Raw genomic sequence first — 23730 nt, forward strand, 5'->3', positions numbered from 1 at the left:
TTAATAGTTCCTTCCTTCGGACAGCTAGACTTTGAAATTCCCTTCTTGCTACCTGCTTACCTGACTGTACTGATATGCAGAAATTTAAATGTAATGTAAACCAACATCTTGTTAATCTTTCCTATGCTTGATCCAAAATGGTAGCCCCTTTCGTCCAAGTAGTGATATGCCTTAAAGTGATCCAAAGATAAAAACCAAAGAATTTAAAGAAGTTATTAATACTGCTCAATAAAATAGCAAGTTATGTTTTTATATAATTTAAAGTAAACAAGTTACATAGTTACAACAATACCAATGCTACTGTTTCGCTCAAGTGACCTCATCAGGTAATCTAAACTTCTGATTTACAACGAATATAATCCTTTATGTAAGCTGAAAAAAGCGTCAAGTTTTTGTATTTCGATTAAGGACACGAGTCACGTGCCAGCAACCCATGTAACCAGAGAAGGAACGAAAGGAAAAACCAGTGAATAATGACGGTACGAGGTGATAGAAAATAAAGGCAAGCAATAGACAACAATCATCAATTTTGAATAATTAGGTTAAACTGCTTGTTGTCAAAGTAACAGATAGCTTTCACCAGATAAATTCTACTATAAAAAACATTAAGTTGTCTGGAATTTAATGTTAAAATCAGAATAAAGTATAAACTCCGTTATTGTAATGTAAAATATGAAATCTATTATTGTAATGTAATATTTAATTTTTTTTTTGTTTTATGAATTTAATCCAATAAAAATGAAAGAGTTAAATATTAAAAATTAGAGAGTCAAATAAAAAAATTACAGTAAAAAGTTTGAAATTAAAAAAAAATCTAAATAGATATAAAAAAAACTTTGAAATAAAAATAAATATAAATATATCACTATAATTAATTAAAGATAGTTTGAAAATATGAATATTGTAGTATTTTAGAAAATAACGTTAAAATGAATATAGATTTACTGAACTAAGGTGTTTTAGCATAAGAGAAATTATGCCAAAATAATAAAAACAAGTTACCTTATCATTCATATATATATATATATATATATATATATATATATATATATATATATATATATATATATATATATATATATATATATATTCGTGAGCAAAAAGATTGGACCAAACAAATTTTATACATTTTATTGCAATAAAAGCTATATTGAACAATGAACAATTGAGCAAGGAAACTAAAATGAGACTAATAACACAGAACAATACATTTATTTTAATAAATGCTTAGTATGGGATCGCATTCCCTTTTGGTTTCTTTAAAAGATCAATCCTTTTAGACATGCTCTCAACCAAAGTAGAACACTGTGAAGAGGAGATGCTATTCCATTCTCTTTGCATAGCTTCCCACAGTTTGTCATTGTTCGAAAAAGTTCTTCCGGCCAATACACAAGATATTATGGACCAAATATTCTCATTGGGTTTAAATCGGGGCTTTCACCTGGCCAAAATATCACATCAATTGAATTATCAGAAAACCATTTTTTGTGACTTTAGCAGTGTGTGCAGGGGGTATTATCATGTTGAAAAATAATGTTCTGGGATATTCCCAGCTTCTGGATACTTGGTAACAGTCTTGTTTCTAATATTCAAATGTATTCTTTTGCATTGATTGACTTCTCACATCTAATAAGTTCCCCAACTCCTGCTGCAGTAAAAGTTCCCCATACAATTATCCTTCAATTCCCGTGTTTAACTGTCATTTTTATGCCACTTGTCGAAAATCTTTCTCCAGTTCTTCGATTGCACCGTTCGGGAGCATCAAGAGCATCACTAACAAGACAAAATCTTGATTCATCTAACCAAAAATCATTCCTGAACCAGTCTGTATCTTTCTTGCCATAACACGAGAAAAATCTCTTTCTATCATTGATGTTCTTCTAAGATAAAAATAGCTTCTTTGCACACCTTTTAGAGGAAAATCCCATTTCTTTCATTCGTCTATATATTGTATATGTAGCAATCCTGCAATTCGGTTTTTTATATCCTCGCCAAGATGTGGTCTTAACATTTTTAGGATTAATTTCTTCACTTATTATTATATGCTATAATTATAATAATAATAATAATAATAATAATAATAATCTACAAAATAGAAATTTTCAGTTAAAATTAACAAAAATGCATGGAAAAATATTCAAAAATCGATTTCTTTCTTCTTTCACTCTTGACCATTTTTTTCATAGGTTTATATATTTATATATATATATATATATATATATATATATATATATATATATATATATATATATATATATATATATATATATATATACCAAGTTAAAGGTATTCAGGAGAGAAAACTCGTGAATTTAACTCACAAGAGTTGAGAGTGCTCAAAGAAAATAAAAGCAAGATATATTTTTATTGACATAAACAAATATACTTAGTCGCGACACTGCACATGCTAATGCTCGAGTACCAGCAAGCGAGTACCCGGCCGTACAGCAAAGTCTTGACCTTAACATTTGATCGTGACCTTGAAAAATAATGTGCACCATCCCTAGGTCGGAGATTATCATTATATAAGGTTTGGTTCTGATCGGTTCAGTAGTGTGGGCTATAAGAGAGTATATATACATATTCTATGATCTTGACTTTTGACCTTAACCTTGAAAAATGATGTGCACGATCCCTATGTGAGGGACCATCATCATGCCAGGTTTGGTTATGATCGGTCAAGTGGTTTGGGCTGTAGGAGAGCTGTACACACAGACACACGCACACATACATGAACGCTACTACTCTTTATATATAGATAAGTAAAGATAATAATAAAATTAATAATAATAATAATAATAATAATAATAATAATAATAATAATAATAATAATAGAACTAGCCATAAAGCTGAAAGGGATCTAGATGATAAAGAAAATCAAGATAATACTTATAATAGTAGGAGCACTAGGAACAATCCCGAAAGCTTTGAAAAAAATGGCAGAAATTGGAATCAAAGGAATGGCCGGAAAGATGCAACGAATTACAATAATGAAAACAGCTGAAATATTAAGGAAACCCCTTGAATGCGGAAACTAATACACACGAGCCACATTAGCAGATAAATTGCTGCAGAGGAAAAAACATGAATATTAAAGCTGCATATCTATAAGTTAACCCTCTCCCATCACCGAACCCTAAAAGCGTGATGCCAAATAGCCGAGAAGAGTACAGGAGGATGTAAAGACCGAGGAGAGAGCACTGACTATACCTCCCTTGGACAAGTGCGAAGAGAATTGAAACCTTGGGGCGCCTTATCGCCACTCAAATTTCAATGGCCGCTGCCAGCGAGAAGTCAATCGTAAGCGGCTGCTGCGATAATGCAAATTCATTTGCCAATGTTATAGAGGTGGAGTACTGGAAATCTGGGGAAACTGGTTGTCACTCAACTTCCAGGGAACACCGCAGGTTGTTTTCAAGGAGAGATCTTTGATGATCTGTGTGAAAGCTCCTTTTTATCATTATATAATAAATATCACATAATATATTGACAATAATGGTAAAAATAATAAACACGTGGTGGAAAGTATGAATAAACAATAATATAAAGAAACCATAAAAGCCATAGATGTAGCAAAAATAGTAAAATATCAAGGGGGTACAAGATGACGTTATATAAATTTACACACGACAGATAAAGATAATTATGTTGTGTGTTTTAAGAACTAGGTAGAAAAGTGAAGATGCTATTTAAGAACAGAATATAAATTATAAGCGAAAATATATACCGTTAATAGTTGGCTAAGAAAATTATTAAGGATAAAAAAGTAGCATTGTATCGACTGAAGTTTTTAAGTTAATATTTAATTTATACAAGAATATTTAAATTACTACGAAGATGTGATTTATAATGCCTACAATTAATAGATGTTCCATTTTTTTTATTTAGGAGCTTATCTTTATCCTTAAATCTTGTAATATCTACAATTATATAAATGCAACTTCGTTTGCGTATGGGTTCATTCCTTATAGACCACGAAACGCCTGCACATATTTTCTTTAAAAATTACTTTAATGTATAAGTCTGGGATTGATCTTAATTAAGTTTTGTCTCAGAATTGGTCTGTAGGTTCAAACTCCGCACGTAAATTTCTTCATTTTTTTTTTCATTAACTGCAAAGAATTTTACAAAACTTGAAAATTTACGCTTTTCTTTCTTTTTTTTGCGTGGCGTGGTTTGTAGGTTCAAACTCTGCACATAAATTTCTTAATGTTTTTTTTTACGTTAACTGAAAAGAATTCTATATAAAATAATTTTATAAAAAAAAAAATAGTGAGTTCTCTAGAGTGCAATGTAGAATAACATATTTTGGTCTAAGTTACTGTATGGAGGCATGTGAAGCTTCCTTCCCGGCGATTTCGCGGATTTGGACGACAATAAAAATATAGGAGTGTGAAATATTCGTTGATCATCATTCAATCCCGGGCAACGTCGGGTCTCTCTGCTCGTGTATAAATAATTTCTTAATTATAAAAAAAATACTTGATCAATTTACGTGATCTTTGGAGCATTACATTTTTGTTCTGTGGCAGGTACGTACAGTATAAAGATTTTTCTGTATTTTTTCGTTTGGTTGAACTCTGTACTTGCAGCATATATATGTCTTCTCATCATAAAATTGTAAGCTAAATATACTTCACCTTAGCGACATCAGATTAATCGCAAATCGAACGATCTCAAATTTTAAAGGGTGAAATGTGAAAACGTACATACGAAAATGAAATGCCTTAGTAAGTTATTCTATAGATGAGACTAGTCAATTAACATACTTAACAGCTGAAACAGTTAAGCTGTTAATAAGATTTTTTTCAATCTTTTCACACCTTGGACGAATTTGGTCCGCTACGTAAATACTGTATTAAAGAGAATTTAAATAGCATCAGCCTTGATGAATTAGTGATAACATTATTGTCCGAGTTGGATGTTTGTTAAAAGTCTTGGAGCTGATGAAATACATCCAAAAGTTTGAAGTTTCCCTCAGCGAATAAGTATTTTATCAATGTTGTCCTTTTTTTTTTTAAATAAATGATGAAAAATATTCCATATGTACAAAAAACAGCAATTGTAACTTCAACACACACACACACACACACACACACACACACACACACACACACACACACACACACACACACACACAAAGGTTCAGTACATTTAACTTGTAACTATAATTCTTTATGTATCTCGATATGAATTTGATGTAAGATTGTATGTAAATATCATATTGATATTCCATATGCATAGAAAAGAGTAGCTGTAATTTCAATGAAACAAAAATAAATGTAAACCGAATAAATATGAATATTAGACCTAGGAACAGCTAACTTGGTATTTACGGAATGGCATAAGGACTTATTACCATGAAATAAGTCAAAACTAATTCTCGGCTTTCAAATCTTCGCGTGATTACACTTACTACATCTAACCCCACTGATAGACGACGCACCAGCTGTCTGTGGATATCTGTATTATGTGTGTGTGTGTATGTGTGTGTGTGTGTGTGTGTGTGTGCGCGCGCGTGTGTACAGTTAGTTAACAGTGGTAATAAGTAACCAACTTTATAATCAGTCGCAATACAAATCTTAATATTTTATCTGATGCAGATGTGTATGTAAGCTAGTTTGTATATACAAAAAAAAAAACAAAAAAAAAAAAAACAAGAAATGTCCAATGAAAGCCTAAACCAGAAAACTATAAAAATGCAATTCCATAACAAGTATTCATAATCATAAATTCGTTCTCGAAATATTTGTGTCGGCTTTGGGATTCTTCGACAGAGGAAGATATCATTTACACGATCCCCCCCCCCCCACCTCCGTCCAGAACTCCAATGTTCTTTTCTTTCGTTTTTAATCTGTTAAAATCCTTGTGTATTTGTTACTCCCCTCTTTGGGCCATATCAATAACTTGTACTTTTTGAAGATATCCCATGAGAGAAAACGAAAAACCTACGGGGGGGGGGGGAAGACGCACGGCAAGAATATCGTCGTAAATGTATCGCCTCGTTACACCCGATTTTATTTCCCCCACCCCTTTTCTTTCTTTCTTTTTCTCTTTTCTTGCCCTTTCTTTCTTTCTTTTATTCTTTTTTCTTTTTAAATATTTTTATAGCTTTTAGATAATATAATTTGTAAGTGATAAATACAATTTTGGCAATTTTGTATGAAATCATTATTTGTAAATCTAATTCCACAAGTTCTTTCGCTTTCTATTTTCTGTATATTATTTGTATGTTTTTTAACTTTATATTTTGTATTTCTTTTTTTAAATAATAAAAACAAATTAGTGTTTTCCTCATGCTACACGTATTCTAGTTGTTACGAGAGTGAAACTTATCTTCAATTTTATGTTAATTTCCAAACTTTATTTCAAAATTATTTCATTCCATTTCTTTCTGTCCAGATTTAGTTCCACTGTAACGTGGTCGCCATATTAAAGAAATAGAACAGAAAAAAAAAAACTCTACTCACTTTCTTTTTTAACAAAAACGTTTATATCTGGTATTTCCAACAACGGATTTGTCTAAATATTTAAACACTCCATTTCTTTTTCTCCGGTCACATGTGACTTTTCGCGCTTGCTATGACGTCACTCGTCTGTCTCAAACACCTTTTTCGAATACCTGTTTTACCAAACACATACGTCCCTTTATTTTTGCTGTGACGTCACTTTGCGCATATCTTTATGCAGCTGCAGTTGCCAGCGCCAGCGGTTCTGTTACATCACTTGTCTTAATATTTTATCTTTTGCAGTTAGGCTAGTTTTACTGATGTAGAAAAAATAAAATAACGTATGAAAATTAAAAAAATTGTTGCTTGTTGATAATTTTCATTTAAATTACATCCCATGAAAATTAATGAACATATCTTAAGAAATAGTTGGTATTTTAATTTATCCTTATTTATTGAATAACTCTAATTAATTTTTGCTAATATCGACAAAACTATCAACCTTCCAAAAGTACCATTTTCACTCGCTTCTTAATATCTACTCCCCCTTCACTCGACACATCCATAGAATGCTTATTTTCTTATTTTTTAACTTCTAATTTTAATATATATCTTCATCTATAGTTTTACAAAATATCACAAATAATGATCAAGCAAAAACATTATTTTTTTTCGTTATTTAATCACACACACACGCACGTGTGTGTGTGTGCGCACGCGCGTGTGTGTGTGTGTACACTGATCAGATTTTGTCATAAGACTATATTTGAATACATAGACTTTATTTTTTCTTTCTTTCTTTCTGCTATTTTAAATCAAACCTGCGAACATTGCTTTCATTTACAACTTTTTAAACGTTTCAATTTGATGCAAGCTAGTAATACTTTACTCTGATGAAAACCCCTAAACTTTCGAAACTCCATGGAATAAGGATAACAAATCTTTTATAGCATTCCTTGTTTGTTTAATAATATTATTATTTTCCGGATCGTCGAATTTTTTCTTATATATATATATATATATATATATATATATATATATATATATATATATATATATATATATATATATATATGTATATATATATATATATGTATATATATATATATGTATATATATATATATATATATATATATATATATATATGTATATATATATATATGTATATATATATATATGTATATATATATGTATATATATATATATGTATATATATATATATGTATATATATATGTATATATATATATATGTATATGTATATATATATGTATATATATATATATGTATATATATATGTATATATATATATATATGTATATATATATATATATATATGCGTGTGTGTGTGTGTGTAAGTATGTACTTGTGTGTGTGCTTTTGCGTGTGACAGAAACATTTTTAAAACAGTAGATGTATGTGTGTCTGTATGAACATATTTAACCGATAAACTCTTAAGCTACTGGCAACATAACACTGAAATTAATAGGAAAAAGTATTAATATACCAAGAATAACGAGTACTTTTTTTGTTTTGATGGATGAATAACGCATACAGTCGGCAAGTTAAAATGCAAAATGTCATTTCCACTTGGCAACGCATTTCTTTTACTTTTGCGCTTGCGCACATTCATTCATAACTTGAAGTGATTTAATTTAAAATATTTCGTATCTATCTGTCGATAGTCCAAACGGTAGGGAACGCGGCTTGGTTTCGATTCCAACTGATGGTACCGAAGTCATTTTTTATAGCTTTTAAAATTTTTTATAACTTTTAAAATCAGTAGTACACTATAATATTCAAGAGAGAATTGGGTCTTTAATAATAAATACGAAATCTACGTAAATTAAAATATATTTAAGCGTATTTTACGACCGGCAAGGTCGGGTGGCCACTGCTAGCCTTGAATAAAGTAAGTGAAATAAAAGTTCTCGACATTATTTATGTGATTTTTGTTTTTTTTATATTGCGTTTATCTTATTTTTGCGTGTGTGGTTATATGCTGTTGTGTGTGTGCAGTTTTTATTGAATCAACAATCTATTCTGATGTTTTCCAATTTGTCAGTGTTTGTTTTGCCAATCTGTCTATATTTCTATCTGTTGTATGATTTAGTTGCCATTTTCGTTTCTGTTTTCTTTCCTTATTCACATTCTACTTTTTCAAATTGTTGGCCATTTCCTTCATCCAACCATCATGTGTACATAGATGCTTGCCACGACATCAAACAAAGAGTCTCCCCCTCCACACACGCCCACACACAAAAAAGAAACATCCACGTCTCTTTATCAGAAAGCATCGTTACGGACGCTTGTCTGTGATTATGTCTTTTTCCAACTGGCCCCCTCCCCGTTTACCTTTGTCTGTCCTCATCCACCTTGTAAGTCCGGCTCTGATCCGGTGTCGGGTGACGGAAGTTTCGGTTTTTACTGTCGATCTGCTCGGACAGTCATGACAGGGGCCGTCAACCCTTTCGTAACCTCTGTCACGCAAAGTAAACCCCCGTCTGTTGTCATAAACACGGCCATGTGCGTACATTATCATCAGCCTGTCTGCACTCACTTTCTGTATTACATCCGCGTCGAGTGAAGGTGCCCGGAAAACTAACCGTTACAAACTGCTGGAAAATTGTCTTCATCAAATAATGATGATAATAAATAACAAAAATGAAGTATTAATAAATGAATGGTATTTGTTTAAAATAACTCCGCCATTAGGAAAACGTATTGTTTTGTTCCATAGAAACTACAGCCGTATAAAACCATGGTTACTATTTGGATTCTTAAGTGATCTGTGAATCGAATTTTCATCGCTTTTTTAGTTGAAAAAAAAAAACAAAAAAAAAAAACGAAATCTACGTAAATTAAAATATATTTAAGAGTATTTGACGACCGTAAAAAGTAAGCGAAATAGAATAGATCATAAAATCTATATATCTATAAGAGTGAAAATGTATGTGCGTGTGTGTCTGCTTGTCTGTGTATTTACATTTCCCTACCAAATAACTCTGTCAATTTTTGGTCTACAGACTCGAGATTTGACATAAGGGATATTGAGATTTGGGAAAATCTTTGTAATTCGTTTTCGGCCAGAAATTTGGCTTGTAAGAGGTTAAAGTTCAACGATCTGACCTTTAAAACCTTTACCAAACTCCTCCGCCAATTTTGGGTATAAACACTTGAAATTTTAGAGATAAATTACTTGGGCATGGATCTAACTTTATAATTGGACTTGAGCCCAAAACAATAAATGCTAAGGCGTTATAATAGGCGTCAAAGTTTAAAAAAAATTAACCTCTGCGGTCTCTACCAAATTACTCAGCCAATTTTTGGTCTAAAAATTTGAAGTTTTACAGAAAGTGTATTCAGACATAGGGAAAGCCTTTAAATCGTTTTTTTTTTTTTGCTGAAAATTTGGCTTCCAAGTGGTAAAAGTTAAACAAATTTTACCTTTGCAGTCTCTAGCAAACTATTTAGCCAATTTTGGGTCTAAACATTTGCAATTTTACATAATGGGTAATCAGACATGCAGCAAGCTTTTCAATCAGTTTTGGGGAGAAAATTTGCCTTCCAAGAGGTCAAAGTTTACAGCTTTTGCAGACGCTACCAAACTCTTCCGCCAATTTGGGGTCTGAACACTTGAAATTTTAGATGTAGGTTACTTGGATATGGTTTAAACATTTCAATTTTATTTGAGCCCAAAGCAATAAATGTTAAGGTGTCAGAATTGGGGTCAAATTGTAAAAAGCTTTGCCATCTTCGGTCTCTACCAACGTTTCTCTATTGTTGTTAAGGAAGCCTATTATATAGAAAGGCATTAGCATACATATGTACACTTTTTAATATATACATATGCACATAAAGTTGTAAACAGTACATAGGGCCCGAGCAAAGCCGGGCTGAACTGCTAGTAAGTTGGAAATTTTAAAACAATGTATTTAAAAATAAATGGAAAATGAAACAATTCGTTGTATTATCAATTTTCATTATAGCACTCGATATACACTGATTATCGATATATAAATATATCTAGCCAAATAATTCCTGCTAGTTGTGCATGTACTAACTCCCAAAATGATTTTTAAAAAATTAAGCTTTTGTTATATACACGATTTATTCTCTTTTACTTCCGGTAAAGTTTTTGACATCCGCTTTAGTTCTTTTTCGTATACTCCTTTTTAATTATTCCATTATGTTCTTTATATTCCAATGATATTTAATAAAACCGCTCAACATATGCTTTTGTTAATTTTTACGTATGTCGTTTGGGTTTTTAAATTGTAAAGTTGTATTACTTTTAAAATATGCTTAGTTTGATGTACAAAGTTGTGTTTGTACTATGTTTTATAAGACCTGGTTTTCGTATATTTAAGACGCCATTGTTATTTCTCATTTTTTATGACTTAGTTCTTTTGTGACGTGCAAATAAAATTTTATTCGGTATAAAATAAAAAAATGTTTATATGCGATTTAAACCCTGTTCCTTCCTTTTCAATATAGAGTAAAAATTACGATGAATTAATTTCATTTTACTAGTTTTTACTTGTATTTTTGTTATGGGTGTCGAAAATTAGCGTCATACTTATGTATGTATGTATATGTATATATATATATATGTATATATATATATATGTATATATAGTATATGTATATATATATATATGTATATGTATATATGCGCGTGCGTGTGTGTACTTTACTTTTCGGAAGAGTGGCTTATCTATTTACGAATATGTTTACGAAAAACAGTTAAAATTATATAGATAGATCTAGACTGATAATATACACACATATAATACAAACATTGTGTGTGTGTGTGTGTGTGTGTGTGTGTGTGTGTGTGTGTGTGTGTGTGTGTGTGTGTATTATCAGTCTAGATCTATCTATAATTTTAACTTTTTTCGTAAACATTTATATTCGTAAATAGATAAGCCACTCTTCCGAAACGTAAAGTATCTTACTCCTTTTTATTACTGTTAGATTTCTTGGTCTATATTATTATTATTATTATTATTATTATTATTATTATTATTATTATTATTATTATTATTATTAAACAAAAGATTCGACTTGATGTGTTATTCCCAAGTTGAAAAGATGCTCAACGCAATTTTATGTATCCTTGTAAGTAAGCGATAAACATCTAAACAATTGGGAGTCCGCCGTCATAGAAATAGTTACGATAAAAATGAACAAGAAATTGTGAAATCCTTGGCGAATATAATCTTCCATAACAACCATATTCATTATTTATTGGTTAATATAATTGTATACTTACGACGAAACAGCTCTATGTGGATAGCTATGATTTTCATACATAGAGACACACACGAGAGTATTAAAGGTAAGCACAACTATGTTTGTCGCCCAGATGTAACGTCTAAGCAAATGGAGTCAAATATGACTTTGTAGCTGAGTTTGAGTCTTCCGACCACTAGGAATAATCATTTCCTGCACTAATGATTGCGAAAGCATGAAACATTAGTGCATGTATGTATAAATGCATAAAAATACTTATTAATATATATATATATATATGTACATATATATATATATATATATATATATATATATATATATTTAAATGGAATTGTAGAAGGCGGTACAATGCAGAAGTAACGGAAAGACACAAGCTGAAGCAGGTGAGAAATTTATTAATACAACTTATAAATACATGTGTACATATTCATATTTCATATACGCAGTATATTTATATTTGCACAGTGGTTACCTGGGAAAGTCGGTCTGGTGGTATGTCCGTGTAATATAATATTTCGAGAAAGATCTCTTCGTCAGATATTTACTTGACTTTGACAAACGTGTTGTTGTAAGCAGTGACTATACCGCAGCAAATCATTGCTCGGGACTTGTGGGTAGTATATGGTTAGGTTTTTTTTCTCAATTCTTATTTTATATTTCTAAATTATTTATTTTATATTATATTTTATTTTATTTATTTATTTTGAATTTTGTATAATAGTTTATCTTTGGTTCAAACGTGTTGTTGTAAACAGTAAATAGTAACAGCATCGGGCTGAATAACTTGAAAATTACTAAAATAAGAAAAAATAAGAAAAAAAACTGTTTGTAATAGGGATCGGAGGTTAGAGTAAAAGTGCACAGAGGCAATTATTAATTCATGTGATACGCTGGGTATACCTCGAGAGTAATAAAGACTATAAATGTAGCAGAATTGTATCTCTTTTGACCTTCACACTAAGAACTGAATATAATAAAATATAAAATCTATATAAATAAAACAGTAGATGTATGTATGTGTTTGTGTGAAAATATTTAATAATTAAACTCTTAAACTACTTATTACATAACACTAAAATTAATAGGAAATAGTAATGATACATCAACGAGTAAAATCTTTGTTTCGATGGATGAATAACACGTACAGAAATATGTCGGCAAGTTGAAAGGCAAATATTCATTTCAACGTGCCAACATATTTCTACTACTTTTGCGCGTGCGCAAATTCATTCATAGCTTAAAGTGTTGTGGTTTCGATTCCAACTGATTGCACCCAACTCATTTTGTTTTAATCTTTTGAAATCACTGCTATATATTATGTACAATATAATATTACATAGAGGCTTGGCTCTGTAATAACAAATATGAAATTAGCATGAATTAAAGTATATTGAAACGTATTTTACGACTGGGCAAGACTGTCCCCACGTCCTCTAGTAAAAAGAATAAAAATGGTAATAATATCTGACAGTGTGGACACAATAGGGCATAAGGTTTCTTATTTAACTTATATAAAGCCTGGTCTTTCTGATCGTTTCCGCTAACATAAATAAATGGTAAGTGTATGAATAAGCTCCAATCTATGGTAAAATATTTACAAAAAAGACTTGTCTAGCTACAACCACTATAAATACCTTTCCTTTTTTCTGTATACCTTAAAATTCCATGAGCAAGGTTTCTATCCAATAACTAACAACTCAAAACAACAGCTGGCACAGAAAACAGCATTTTCTCATCGTCAAAAATATCGCTCATGGAATGTGAAGACTAAAATAACAAAATAAATGGCCAACCTCACAACACTCGCCCCTCATTTTTTTTTTTATCTTTTGAAATCACTGCTATATATTATGTACAATATAATATTACATAGAGGCTTGGCTCTGTAATAACAAATATGAAATTAGCATGAATTAAAGTATATTGAAACGTATTTTACGACTGGGCAAGACTGTCCCCACGTCCTCTAGTAAAAAGAATAAAAAATGGTAATAATATCTGACAGTGTGGAATGTGAAGACTAAAATAACAAAATAAATGGCCAACCTCACAACACTCGCCCCTCATTTTTTTTAAGAATTATATTTAAGTAATACATTTCAAGTATAGGAAATTACTTTCCAATCACCATGTGCAGGGTGTTTATAACTTCATGTCACCTTTTACGAGCATTCCACTGAAAAATGAAAACGCAATTTGATTTTTGAAAACTTATACTTTTAAGTTCATACACAAAACTAGCAGAATTGCCCGGGATTGAATGATGATCAACAAATGTTCCTTCCTTCTATATTTTTATTGCCATCGAAATGAGTGAAATCGCACATTTTTTTAGTCAAATCGATTGATTGCCTGCTCTAGTTAGGGAGACCCCCCTCCCGCAGTATACCGGTAGGAAGCATCACATGTCTCCCCGCAGTGAAGTTGTCCACAATACATTGGTCTACAATGTACTGTAGAGAATCTACTGTTGATTTTATAAAATTATCTGTAAATAATAGCTTCATTTTAATTTAAAATGCAAGAGTCAAGTATCATACTTCAATTATGCTCTAAACAAAAAATTATTTCGAACGCGCCCATGTCATATCAAAGAACCAACTGTTTATTTTATGAAATTATTTTTGCATAATGACTTGAATTAAAGTTAAACGTACAAAATCTAGTGTCATGATTCAATTGTGCTCCAAAACAAAACGTTCATTGCGAAAGCGTCCCTGTCTTATAAAAGAACTTAATGTTGATTTTATAGGCTTGGCCTTTCTGCTTGTGCGGTATTAAAACTTTTCAGATTTATTTGTGATGTTAGGTCGTATAAAAAGTATTAACTTTGGTCAAAATCGGACTTCGTTCTTTAATTGGATTTTTGCGGTTATCGATTTTCGAAATTAATTTTCAAGCGTATTCCGATGAAAAACCTACGCAAGAACACTCCCAGACACATCAAGTGTCTTGTAAAAAAGAAAATCGACGCCGCACACACACACACACACACACACACACACACACACACACACACACACACACACAAAGTAGAGATAGTGATAGAGAAAAATAAGCACAGACCTTCAAAAGTTAAGATTTCCGGTATTTGTGTAAAAAAATCTTCAATTGCTTACACAACCATACAACCAAATCGTAGTTCATTTCGTCCCACATGCGAGCAAGCCTATAATATAATAATATATAAGCCTGTTGATAATTACCAAATCAGAAACACGAAAACATGACAAACTTTCACATTAAAATTTCAAATTACAAACACCTGAGACTATTCGATATCGTTGCGAAACCATGCATGGAGTTTTGTTGCAACATCTGGGATGATGTACGTATAAAATAATGTCTCTACCTCTTAGACAAGTTCAAAAACTTAATCGCCAATCTTAGAAATCCTGCACCATCAAGCAGCTCCAACTCCTGTCCCATCGTTGTAATCTTATATTGTTTTACAAGTACTTTAGTGGAACGTGCTCGGACGAAGTCGTAGAAGTGCCCCCTCGAAGTACATACCCGCGACTAATCTGATAAGCAGCAAAATCCCACTCCTTCACTGTTGAGGTCTCTAGATATCAGAAAACTTTCTACTCTAATGCTTTATTATTCAAACCGCTAGACTTTGAAACCCCCTTCCTATTCCCTGCTTCCATGATTGTACTAACAAGCAGACGTTTAAATGTAATGCGAACAGACATCTCACTACTCATAATACATGATCTCAATGACTACATAATCCTCTGTCGACATAGTCCCAAATATGTTTAAGAGGCAATATGTCTTTGGGGTGAATAAATTTAAAAAAACAAAACAAAACAAAAACTTACTATCATAAGTACTTTTTGAGATATAAGTGTTTTTTAGAAAACGACACAAATTTATTAAACATCAGTAACGTTGTCTATAGATCTCCGGAAAAAAAAGACAGTAAAACAAGTTCACCTTTCGCAGAGACATTAACGAGGATAATCGGTTGCTACTGACATTGATTTGTTTTTTCATCTGATGACTCTATTGCTGGTGTAATTAGCTGAATACAAAAAATAAATAAATAAATAAATAAAAAATAAACCAAGTAATACCCTGTATCGTGTTCCATGCATTTAATCGACATTGAACTGATTCTTCACTATACAGAGCTACGAGAACTATAGAGAAGGATGCAGAAGTACAAACAAGGGGAGGGCATCACAATTTCATCTATACATGCAACATGTCTGGCCGTGGTTATTTCTAAAAAATGGATTTGAATTGATTTAGCTAAGTAGTTATAGACATGTGCTAGAATGTATTTTCAGAAATATAATAGAAACTATCACATGTATCTTGAATAAGTATAAACGTATACAATACGTATTGTCTTGAGCAGTATACATGAATGTTTGCCGGCAATTTGTGTTCTTTTGAGTCATCATAAACGAATGCTTAATTACAATCTGTACGCATTTGTGTACCGATATAAACTCGTGTTTATCTGCATTTTGAACTCTTTTGAGCCAGTAAAAATGAATGTTTATCTGCAATACAGACTCTCTGAAATATACACTCTTTTTAGCCAGCAACAAGTGTTGAATTCTTACTCCTTTAAACCAGCATAAACGAATGTTTTTCTACAATTCGTGCTCTTTTAAGCCAATCTGAATATATGAATATATCTAGCATCCGTATTCTTTTGAGCCAGCATACACGAATATGTATCTGCAATACGATCCATTTTTTGCCAGTTTAAACGCATGCTTTTCAACGCTATCTGGTCACAGAAGCTTAAATCTTCAGAATCATCAGCCGCGTGTAATTGTGATGCGTACTTCAATCAGTCGAGGCTAGTTTATGCGCATTACCTGTAAACTCAGCTACGCGCATCACCGACGTCTGTTTCGTGCAATGTTTTGCTAATGGATACAGAAATGGGACCAGAAGCAAAACATGCTCGTTTACTAATCCATCTAAATCAGTGGTTCTCAACCTTTTTTTGCTCATGGACCCCTTTTCCCTTCTTTTTATCTTGGTGGACCCCTTCATAACTATTGGTCATAAGACAATCTTTTATTTTACCCTCACATAAATTTTGAGGTTTTAATAATCAAAGAAATATTATATAATTAAGCTTTATTTTTAAATGAAAACTAATTTAATGCAAATAAAGTATTCTACAACAACTGTAATAATTATAAGTTTTGTTATATTTTGCCTGTGGACCCCCAGAAATATTCCATGGACCCCTAGGGCCATGTGGATCTCGGTTGAGAACCCCTGATCTAAATAGACGCACAGAACAAACACTTTATGTTATTTTATGTTTAGGATCAAAGAAAGACGTTGTTGCTCTTATTTTAAATTCAGTAAATAATTGCCATCAATTCAAACACATGTTTAAAGACGTCGAATAAACCGGAAACATTACTATTAAATGAAAGTTAATAAGATTTTCTTGTTGTTGTTTTATAATAATGAAGTGCAAATAGTTAATTAAAAACATGAGTTAAAGTTTTTACATATTTGTTTTATTAATTTTATTTCATACATTTGTTTCAAATGATTTCTATTCGACGAAAATAAAAATGCTATAAATAAACTAGTCGAGGTACCCACCTACAAATGGTAATTAGTTTAATATTCTTAACATTTCTTAATCAATACAAGCTTCTCTGACCATAAGAATGCATTATTTGTGTGTAGTCTGAAATGCTGCCAACGATAAAATAAGTTTCTTTTCTGTAATTAAACACTTAAAAATAGTAGTACAAGAATATGTGGAGTTCTGTGCAGACCAAACGAATGAAGAAAAAAATAGCCGCCTTTTCTTTTTATATGCTTGTGATATTGTCACCTAATATGCAAATGAGATGCTACCAATTGGATAAAAAAAATCCTGATTTTCAGTTGATTTTGGATTAGGATGCAAGTATTGTTAGTAGTGCGTCGTGTCATAGAGTTTAGTTTTTGGTAGCAGTGTGTCGAATTTACCAGCTGGGGGTCGCATTTGTTAGTTTTTGAATGATTATATTTATTTGTTAGTATGTTTTTGAATGATTATATTTATTTGTTAGTGTGTTTTTGAATGATTATATTTATTTGTTAGTATGTTTTTGAATGATTATATTTATTTGTTAGTATGTTTTTGAATGATTATATTTATTTGTTAGTATGTTTTTGAATGATTATATTTATTCGTTTTATTATTTACTTAAGTATTTTTAATTTAATGAAACTTTATTAAAATCAAATTTATTTGGCAAAAAACAACAACATAATAACAAGGTGCAACAAGCCATGTAAAGATGCAGGTAAACTATATTTACTTTCACATTCAGTCCAAGTCCGCTTTAAACATCGTCACGACCTTGTCTGGCAGGTTTGTTCAACGGAGCAGAAACACGAACAGAGAATGTTGGTAAAAAAAAAACTCATCAAATGGTAGATTTAAATTCCCGTTGATTTTGTTATAAACCAGAACCAAATCTACTCGCATCCTCAGCTGATTGAGTAAGAATAGATTTATTCTTTGGATTTGCTCTTTGTAGGTAAGCGTGAAGTGTTATGGCATCATCGTATTTGCCAATAGTTGTACATACTTCCACAGGAAGGATTATTGGGCCTTTCTTGTTTAAAGATGCGAAAAAAAAAACGCTTTAACTGCTGAGAGATATAGAGATATGCTAGTGAATTTTGTTCAACCTCAGTTAGCAAACATGCCAGAGTATTAGTGGCAACAAGATGGAGAAATTGCACACACAGCTAGAGCAACAGTGCAGTTCATTTTGATGTTTCACGATTTAAAAATCTCTCGAAAGTCCATGTTCACCTGATTTGATAGCAGCAGACTTATGGCTTTGGGGATATCTTAAAGACAAAGTGTATGCAAATAAGCCTCAAACCATCCAAGAACATAAGGCAAACATACGACAGGAAACTCTTTCTCTACAACCTCCGATGTTAAGACCTGTTATGGAGAATAGCTTAGAAAGAGCTTGATTTTTCGAAGTCTAGAATGGAGGCTACTTAAGAGACATTATCTTTCATAATTAAGTCATAAAAAATTTCCACGTTTAAACTGTGTAATAAATTTTTTTTAAGTAAATAGTCATTTAAGAAAAAGTTATTTAATTTTCAAAATGTAAAGTGATTTATGGGTTACCCTGTATATGCTAACAGAGATCATCCAGAATTTTCTGAGTGTCAATTATGTCAAATGGATATTAACCTTCTGTGGGTGTCGATAAGTAATTCATTTGCCTAAAGCTAGGATATGCTTTTGTTTATTATTCTTGGACAGAAAAATATAATAAAAAGCAAAGTCTGTAAGATAAGACATTATATTCTTGCCCTAAAACAACATTTTAAGAGACCTACAATAAAGCAATCGACAGTTGAAATTCCCCGATAAAGAAAAAAAAATGTCATAACTTCGTGAATATCGCATGAATTTGAATACAAGTTTTGGGAAGTAACTAAAAGCAGTTCTTTGATGACATAAATTTCATTTTGTTGTGACGTATATTTAGTAAAATATTGATATTTTATTAACCTGCAATAAAGCGATTGACACAGTTTAAATATATATATATATATATATATATATATATATATATATATATATATATATATATATATATATATATATATATAGGGTGGAACGATGAAATTATTAACCCAGAACATACGACATATGTCAATTTCCGTTTGGTAATAACTGCTTTTCTTTTTTTTTTTTTTTTTTTTTTGGTGCAGACCATCTACTAGTTGACCAGTTGTGTACAAATTCTAAGGGCAATAGGAGCCTTCTATCATGTCTGAAAGTGGCATAATGTTCAAATAACAGATCGGAGATTCGCCGCTGTACAACTCATGCTCTCTAACAATCCAAGTTATGACAACAGGACTATTGCCAGCAGCCTTAACATGCAAATCCAGATAACAGGGACGTGCTCAGTGTGAGGGGAAAGGGTTTCCGGTCACGGTTATGTCTTTGGTGTGGTTTCAGGTGATGGCCACATCATGTTACTTCACATCAAGTCGGCTTGAAATTCAACACCAAAGTGTACCTGAATGTGCTGAAGAGTGTGGCGATCCTCTGGTGCAATCAGATGGCCGCTGGCAGAACCTGAGTGTAGCAACAAGACCGCAAGTTCAAATAGATCCAGACTTCAGAAAAATTGCTACGATTTTGTATCCTTCTCTCACTGCCCCCCTCCCCCGACCTAAACCCGTTGGACTACTAAGACTGACGAATTCTCACGAGAATGAAACGCGGAATATTCTGTGTAGCTTAATTGCCATATATATTTTTATAACCTACATGCTCTACTTATGTCTTGAGCATTGGTGAAGTAAATACTGAAAAGTTTCGCATAAAATTATATTTTCGTATATTAATTTATGTGATTAAATGAAGTAGTCATTATATATATATATATATATATATATATATATATATATATATATATATATATATATATCCTAATTATATCCTAATTATAACTTTAGCTCTCTAGTAGGGGATAATGGTTTACACTTAGCATAAAGTAATCATGTAAAAGAATGCAAATTTCTTGATTTGCGAATAATGTACAAATATCTACACAAATGACACATAAGCGCGACCTTTTCCTATACTTTTAGTAGCTACTGTCTTGGCGAAATAGTAAGACATGGCATCGCTGATCATTGTTAGAAGTAAGCTAGTATTTGGCTTTCGAATAAACTTTCTACGTCTAATCACATTGAGGTCGTTGTATGACTGTGGAATCTATCTTTTGATGCACATATATGCATTGTATGTGTCTTTTAATTAGGTGAGTGTCAACATCTACGCTTAGTACATCTATTGAAACCATCAACAACGGACAATAGATGGTTTCTTCGGGATCCGATAAATCCAAACTTAGGGTCGCCTACTTCCTGAATCCCTTCCCCATGATTGACTGTAAACACTCTGAGCGACATCCATTTACCTTTACGTGTTGTGGCCAAACACATCAAAAAGCTGATACCCGCAAGTTCCTGACAACATCCCAATCACAGTGCTTAAGAAGTTTCAACCGGAACTAGCTTCTATATTGTTGTTTAACAGACAAATACTTCCCACCACTTTGTAAAACTTCGTTAGTCTGAAGATTTGTCTTCTTCATTTCTTGCGGACCGATCAGACTCCTGTGCGTTAAAAGTTGGTTTAATCTGTGCACGGGATGCAATGAAAAAAAGTGGATAGTTATTTTTGATACATCGAAAACCTTTTATCATCAACTTTTGAATCATCATTTTGTTCCAGTTGAAATGAATGTCTTTCTCTTTGATTCGATAAACTTCCAGAACTGATTTTAACTTGGGACCTGAATTGAAAAGATAACATCAAATCTGGTTCTAAAATCGCGGGAATAAAAACGGTTAGATCATTCTACCTTTTCAGAAAGTTCCTGATCCTGACGCAATCCACTATCTGCATAAAAATCAAACACGTCTTAAGATGGAGTTATATTGCCACATCTGAGGTGCCACCCAGAATACCCTTTTCTACCTCCATAGATTATAAAATAACCTTCGAAATCTAGTGGGGAGGTGTCTTCTTCTCTTCCCTACATTCGCTTTTTCACAGAAGAGACATTGCTAGTCTTTCTCCACTCTATTGTTATTTTCATGATATGTTCTCGACTGAGTTCCAATCGATGCTTCGCCTTGTAAAACTGCCACAATAAAAACTCGTCTAACTGTAACCAGTGTAAATAATGTTTCGCCTTCCCTCTATGTACCTAAAATTAAACTGACTAAAGCATAGTTATTTTCAAGTTCAATGTAAACAAATTATTGTCGAGCCATGCTCCTTAATAATAAAATTCTTGTTTCAATTATCGTCACTAATCCTCAAGGTGCTGTATCACCGCCCACCTGACAACCTCAATAACACTTATCCTCGAGTGACCCTTGGGCCTTGGTAGGCGGTGACTCATTAATACGTAATAAACGCCTCGTCGTGTAGGAATCAAAACATAAGTGGGCCATAGAGTTTGCCTCACTTTTAGCACGTGACTTTACAGTCACGCGAGATCTCTTATTTCTCACACTACAGAAACTCTTTGATATATAAAACAGAACTCGAACATGACACACCGTGTATATGTACATGAATTGTACACCAAGCTCTGGAATACATCGCATAAGGGAAAACAACATATTTAAGCTGTTTTAATCCCCTAAGTGTAATCGCCAGTGCGAAGAAACGACAAGCAAATTTATTTTATTTCTTTTATGTTAAATTCTTGCAATGTTTCTTTTTTTTATTCTTCTGATTCTTGTATTCATTCTGAAAGCATCCATCCGTCGCATTTAAATTTGAACATTCTCAAGTGTTCACTTAAAGCTTGGTAACTTGAGACGCGGAGTGGTAGATTCATAAGAAATGTTGCATAAGATTATATCGATATTCCTCCGGCTAATAAAGATGGTCATGTTTTATCAGTTTTTTTACCCAAAACATGGCATATCGCTACTGAAGCGTAAGGCCTACTGTAATAGTGATCAGATTTATATGGATAATCGGTGGGGAGTTAGGTAGCAATATGTTTGTTCACATTGTATTCAAATTCCTGCATGTTCATGCGGTCGATGAAGCATGGGTCTGGAAGGAAATTCAGGAAAAGAAGCTATCAACGTAAGGAATTTTCCGACAGGGCCCTCTACGGTAAAGAGGTGTAGCATTGATGCTAGTCGGGTGGGCGAGGATATTTTTGTTGAGGGACACAAGTGCAGTAATTCATCATAGAACATTCATCAGAAGTACTGGTAAAACAACCATAGCAATGTAACACAACGGCGATTCGGCAGGAGCTGCGACTTGGTAAACAGTTTGAAACCTATTAGATTAGAAATTCTTTTTTGCAATCTGTCAAGAGAAAGGGGCTAGTGGTTGGTGCACCAGCCCAGAAATGGTAACAATACTCCATACAAAAAACGAATGCTGACTTTATAGAAATACAGGATACTGGTAGATATGAGAAGTTTTCTAGACTGCTATAGGGAATCTACCTCCTTCAGGTGATTTTACAGCATTTGTCATGTCAAATTCATGTTGCATAAGTAATGAGCTTAAACAAAAAGAAAGAAAACAGATAAGTGGATGTCGGCCATGTTTTGAATATGTTTTTTATGTTTGTACTAAAATGTAATATTCTCTTATTTCAGAGCTTTAGCGAAAATTTCGACACCGGAAAGTGTAAAAACGGAAGAGGAGTGCGACAATCTGACCGGCCTCGTCAAACGACAAAAGAAAATATGTAAAAAGAATTTGGAAATGATGAACAGTGTGAAACAAGGCGCCATCTTGGCTATACAAGAATGTCAAATGCAATTCAGGAACCGGCGTTGGAACTGTAGTTCCATCGATAAATTATCACTTCCTGGAAATATCCTGAATCGAGGTAAGGGTTTTCATTTATAATAGCCGTTGATTTTATTAGTCCATTATATATATATATATATATATATATATATATATATATATATATATATATATATATATATATATAAATCAAACGTCTGATTTTTCCCAATCGATAAACTAGAAATTTACACATCCGTTTTCCGTTAAATTTTATACGAGTGACTGTTTATCATCTGTGTTTTTAAATGTTAAAAAGTAAAAAATAGTAACAAATTAAAAAAAAAACTATTATTCGACATCGTTTCTTTTCGTTCGATCATTTTGAAATGACGAAAAATAATGATTCTGACTACACGTGTGTATAAAACAAACTTTTTTTAACAATCGTTAAAAGAGTAACACCGACATTGTTGAATTTAAGAAATAAAGCATAAGTAAAAAAAATCATTTGTACTTATGCATTTAATGGACCAAACGTAACACAGCTTGCGACTCGGATTTCTCCGGAACATGATATTCACAGAAGAAAGAAAGAAACAAACAATTCGATTGGTAGGTGCGTGCTCCTCTCTAGCATACCAAAATACCGTTTTCCGTAATATTTAATAACAGTGATTGTATCTAATCTAACTGTGTTTTTAAATATTAAAAA

General features: G+C 32.2%; 1 protein-coding gene across 1 annotated transcript in view; it reads left to right on the plus strand.

The window, feature by feature from the left end:
- The window catches only part of LOC145291284 (protein Wnt-4-like), a 406175-nt gene that overhangs the window by 224330 nt on the left and 158115 nt on the right, over nucleotides 1-23730 (plus strand). Inside the window, exon 2 of the mRNA XM_080136939.1 lies at nucleotides 22880-23115. Within this exon, the coding sequence (XP_079993065.1) occupies nucleotides 22880-23115 (236 nt within the window). The remainder of the gene's footprint in view (nucleotides 1-22879; nucleotides 23116-23730) is intronic.

The sequence above is a fragment of the Euprymna scolopes genome, chromosome 2, assembly GCF_053919585.1.
Source record: "Euprymna scolopes isolate OS-2025 chromosome 2, ASM5391958v1, whole genome shotgun sequence".
NCBI lineage: Eukaryota > Metazoa > Mollusca > Cephalopoda > Sepiida > Sepiolidae > Euprymna > Euprymna scolopes.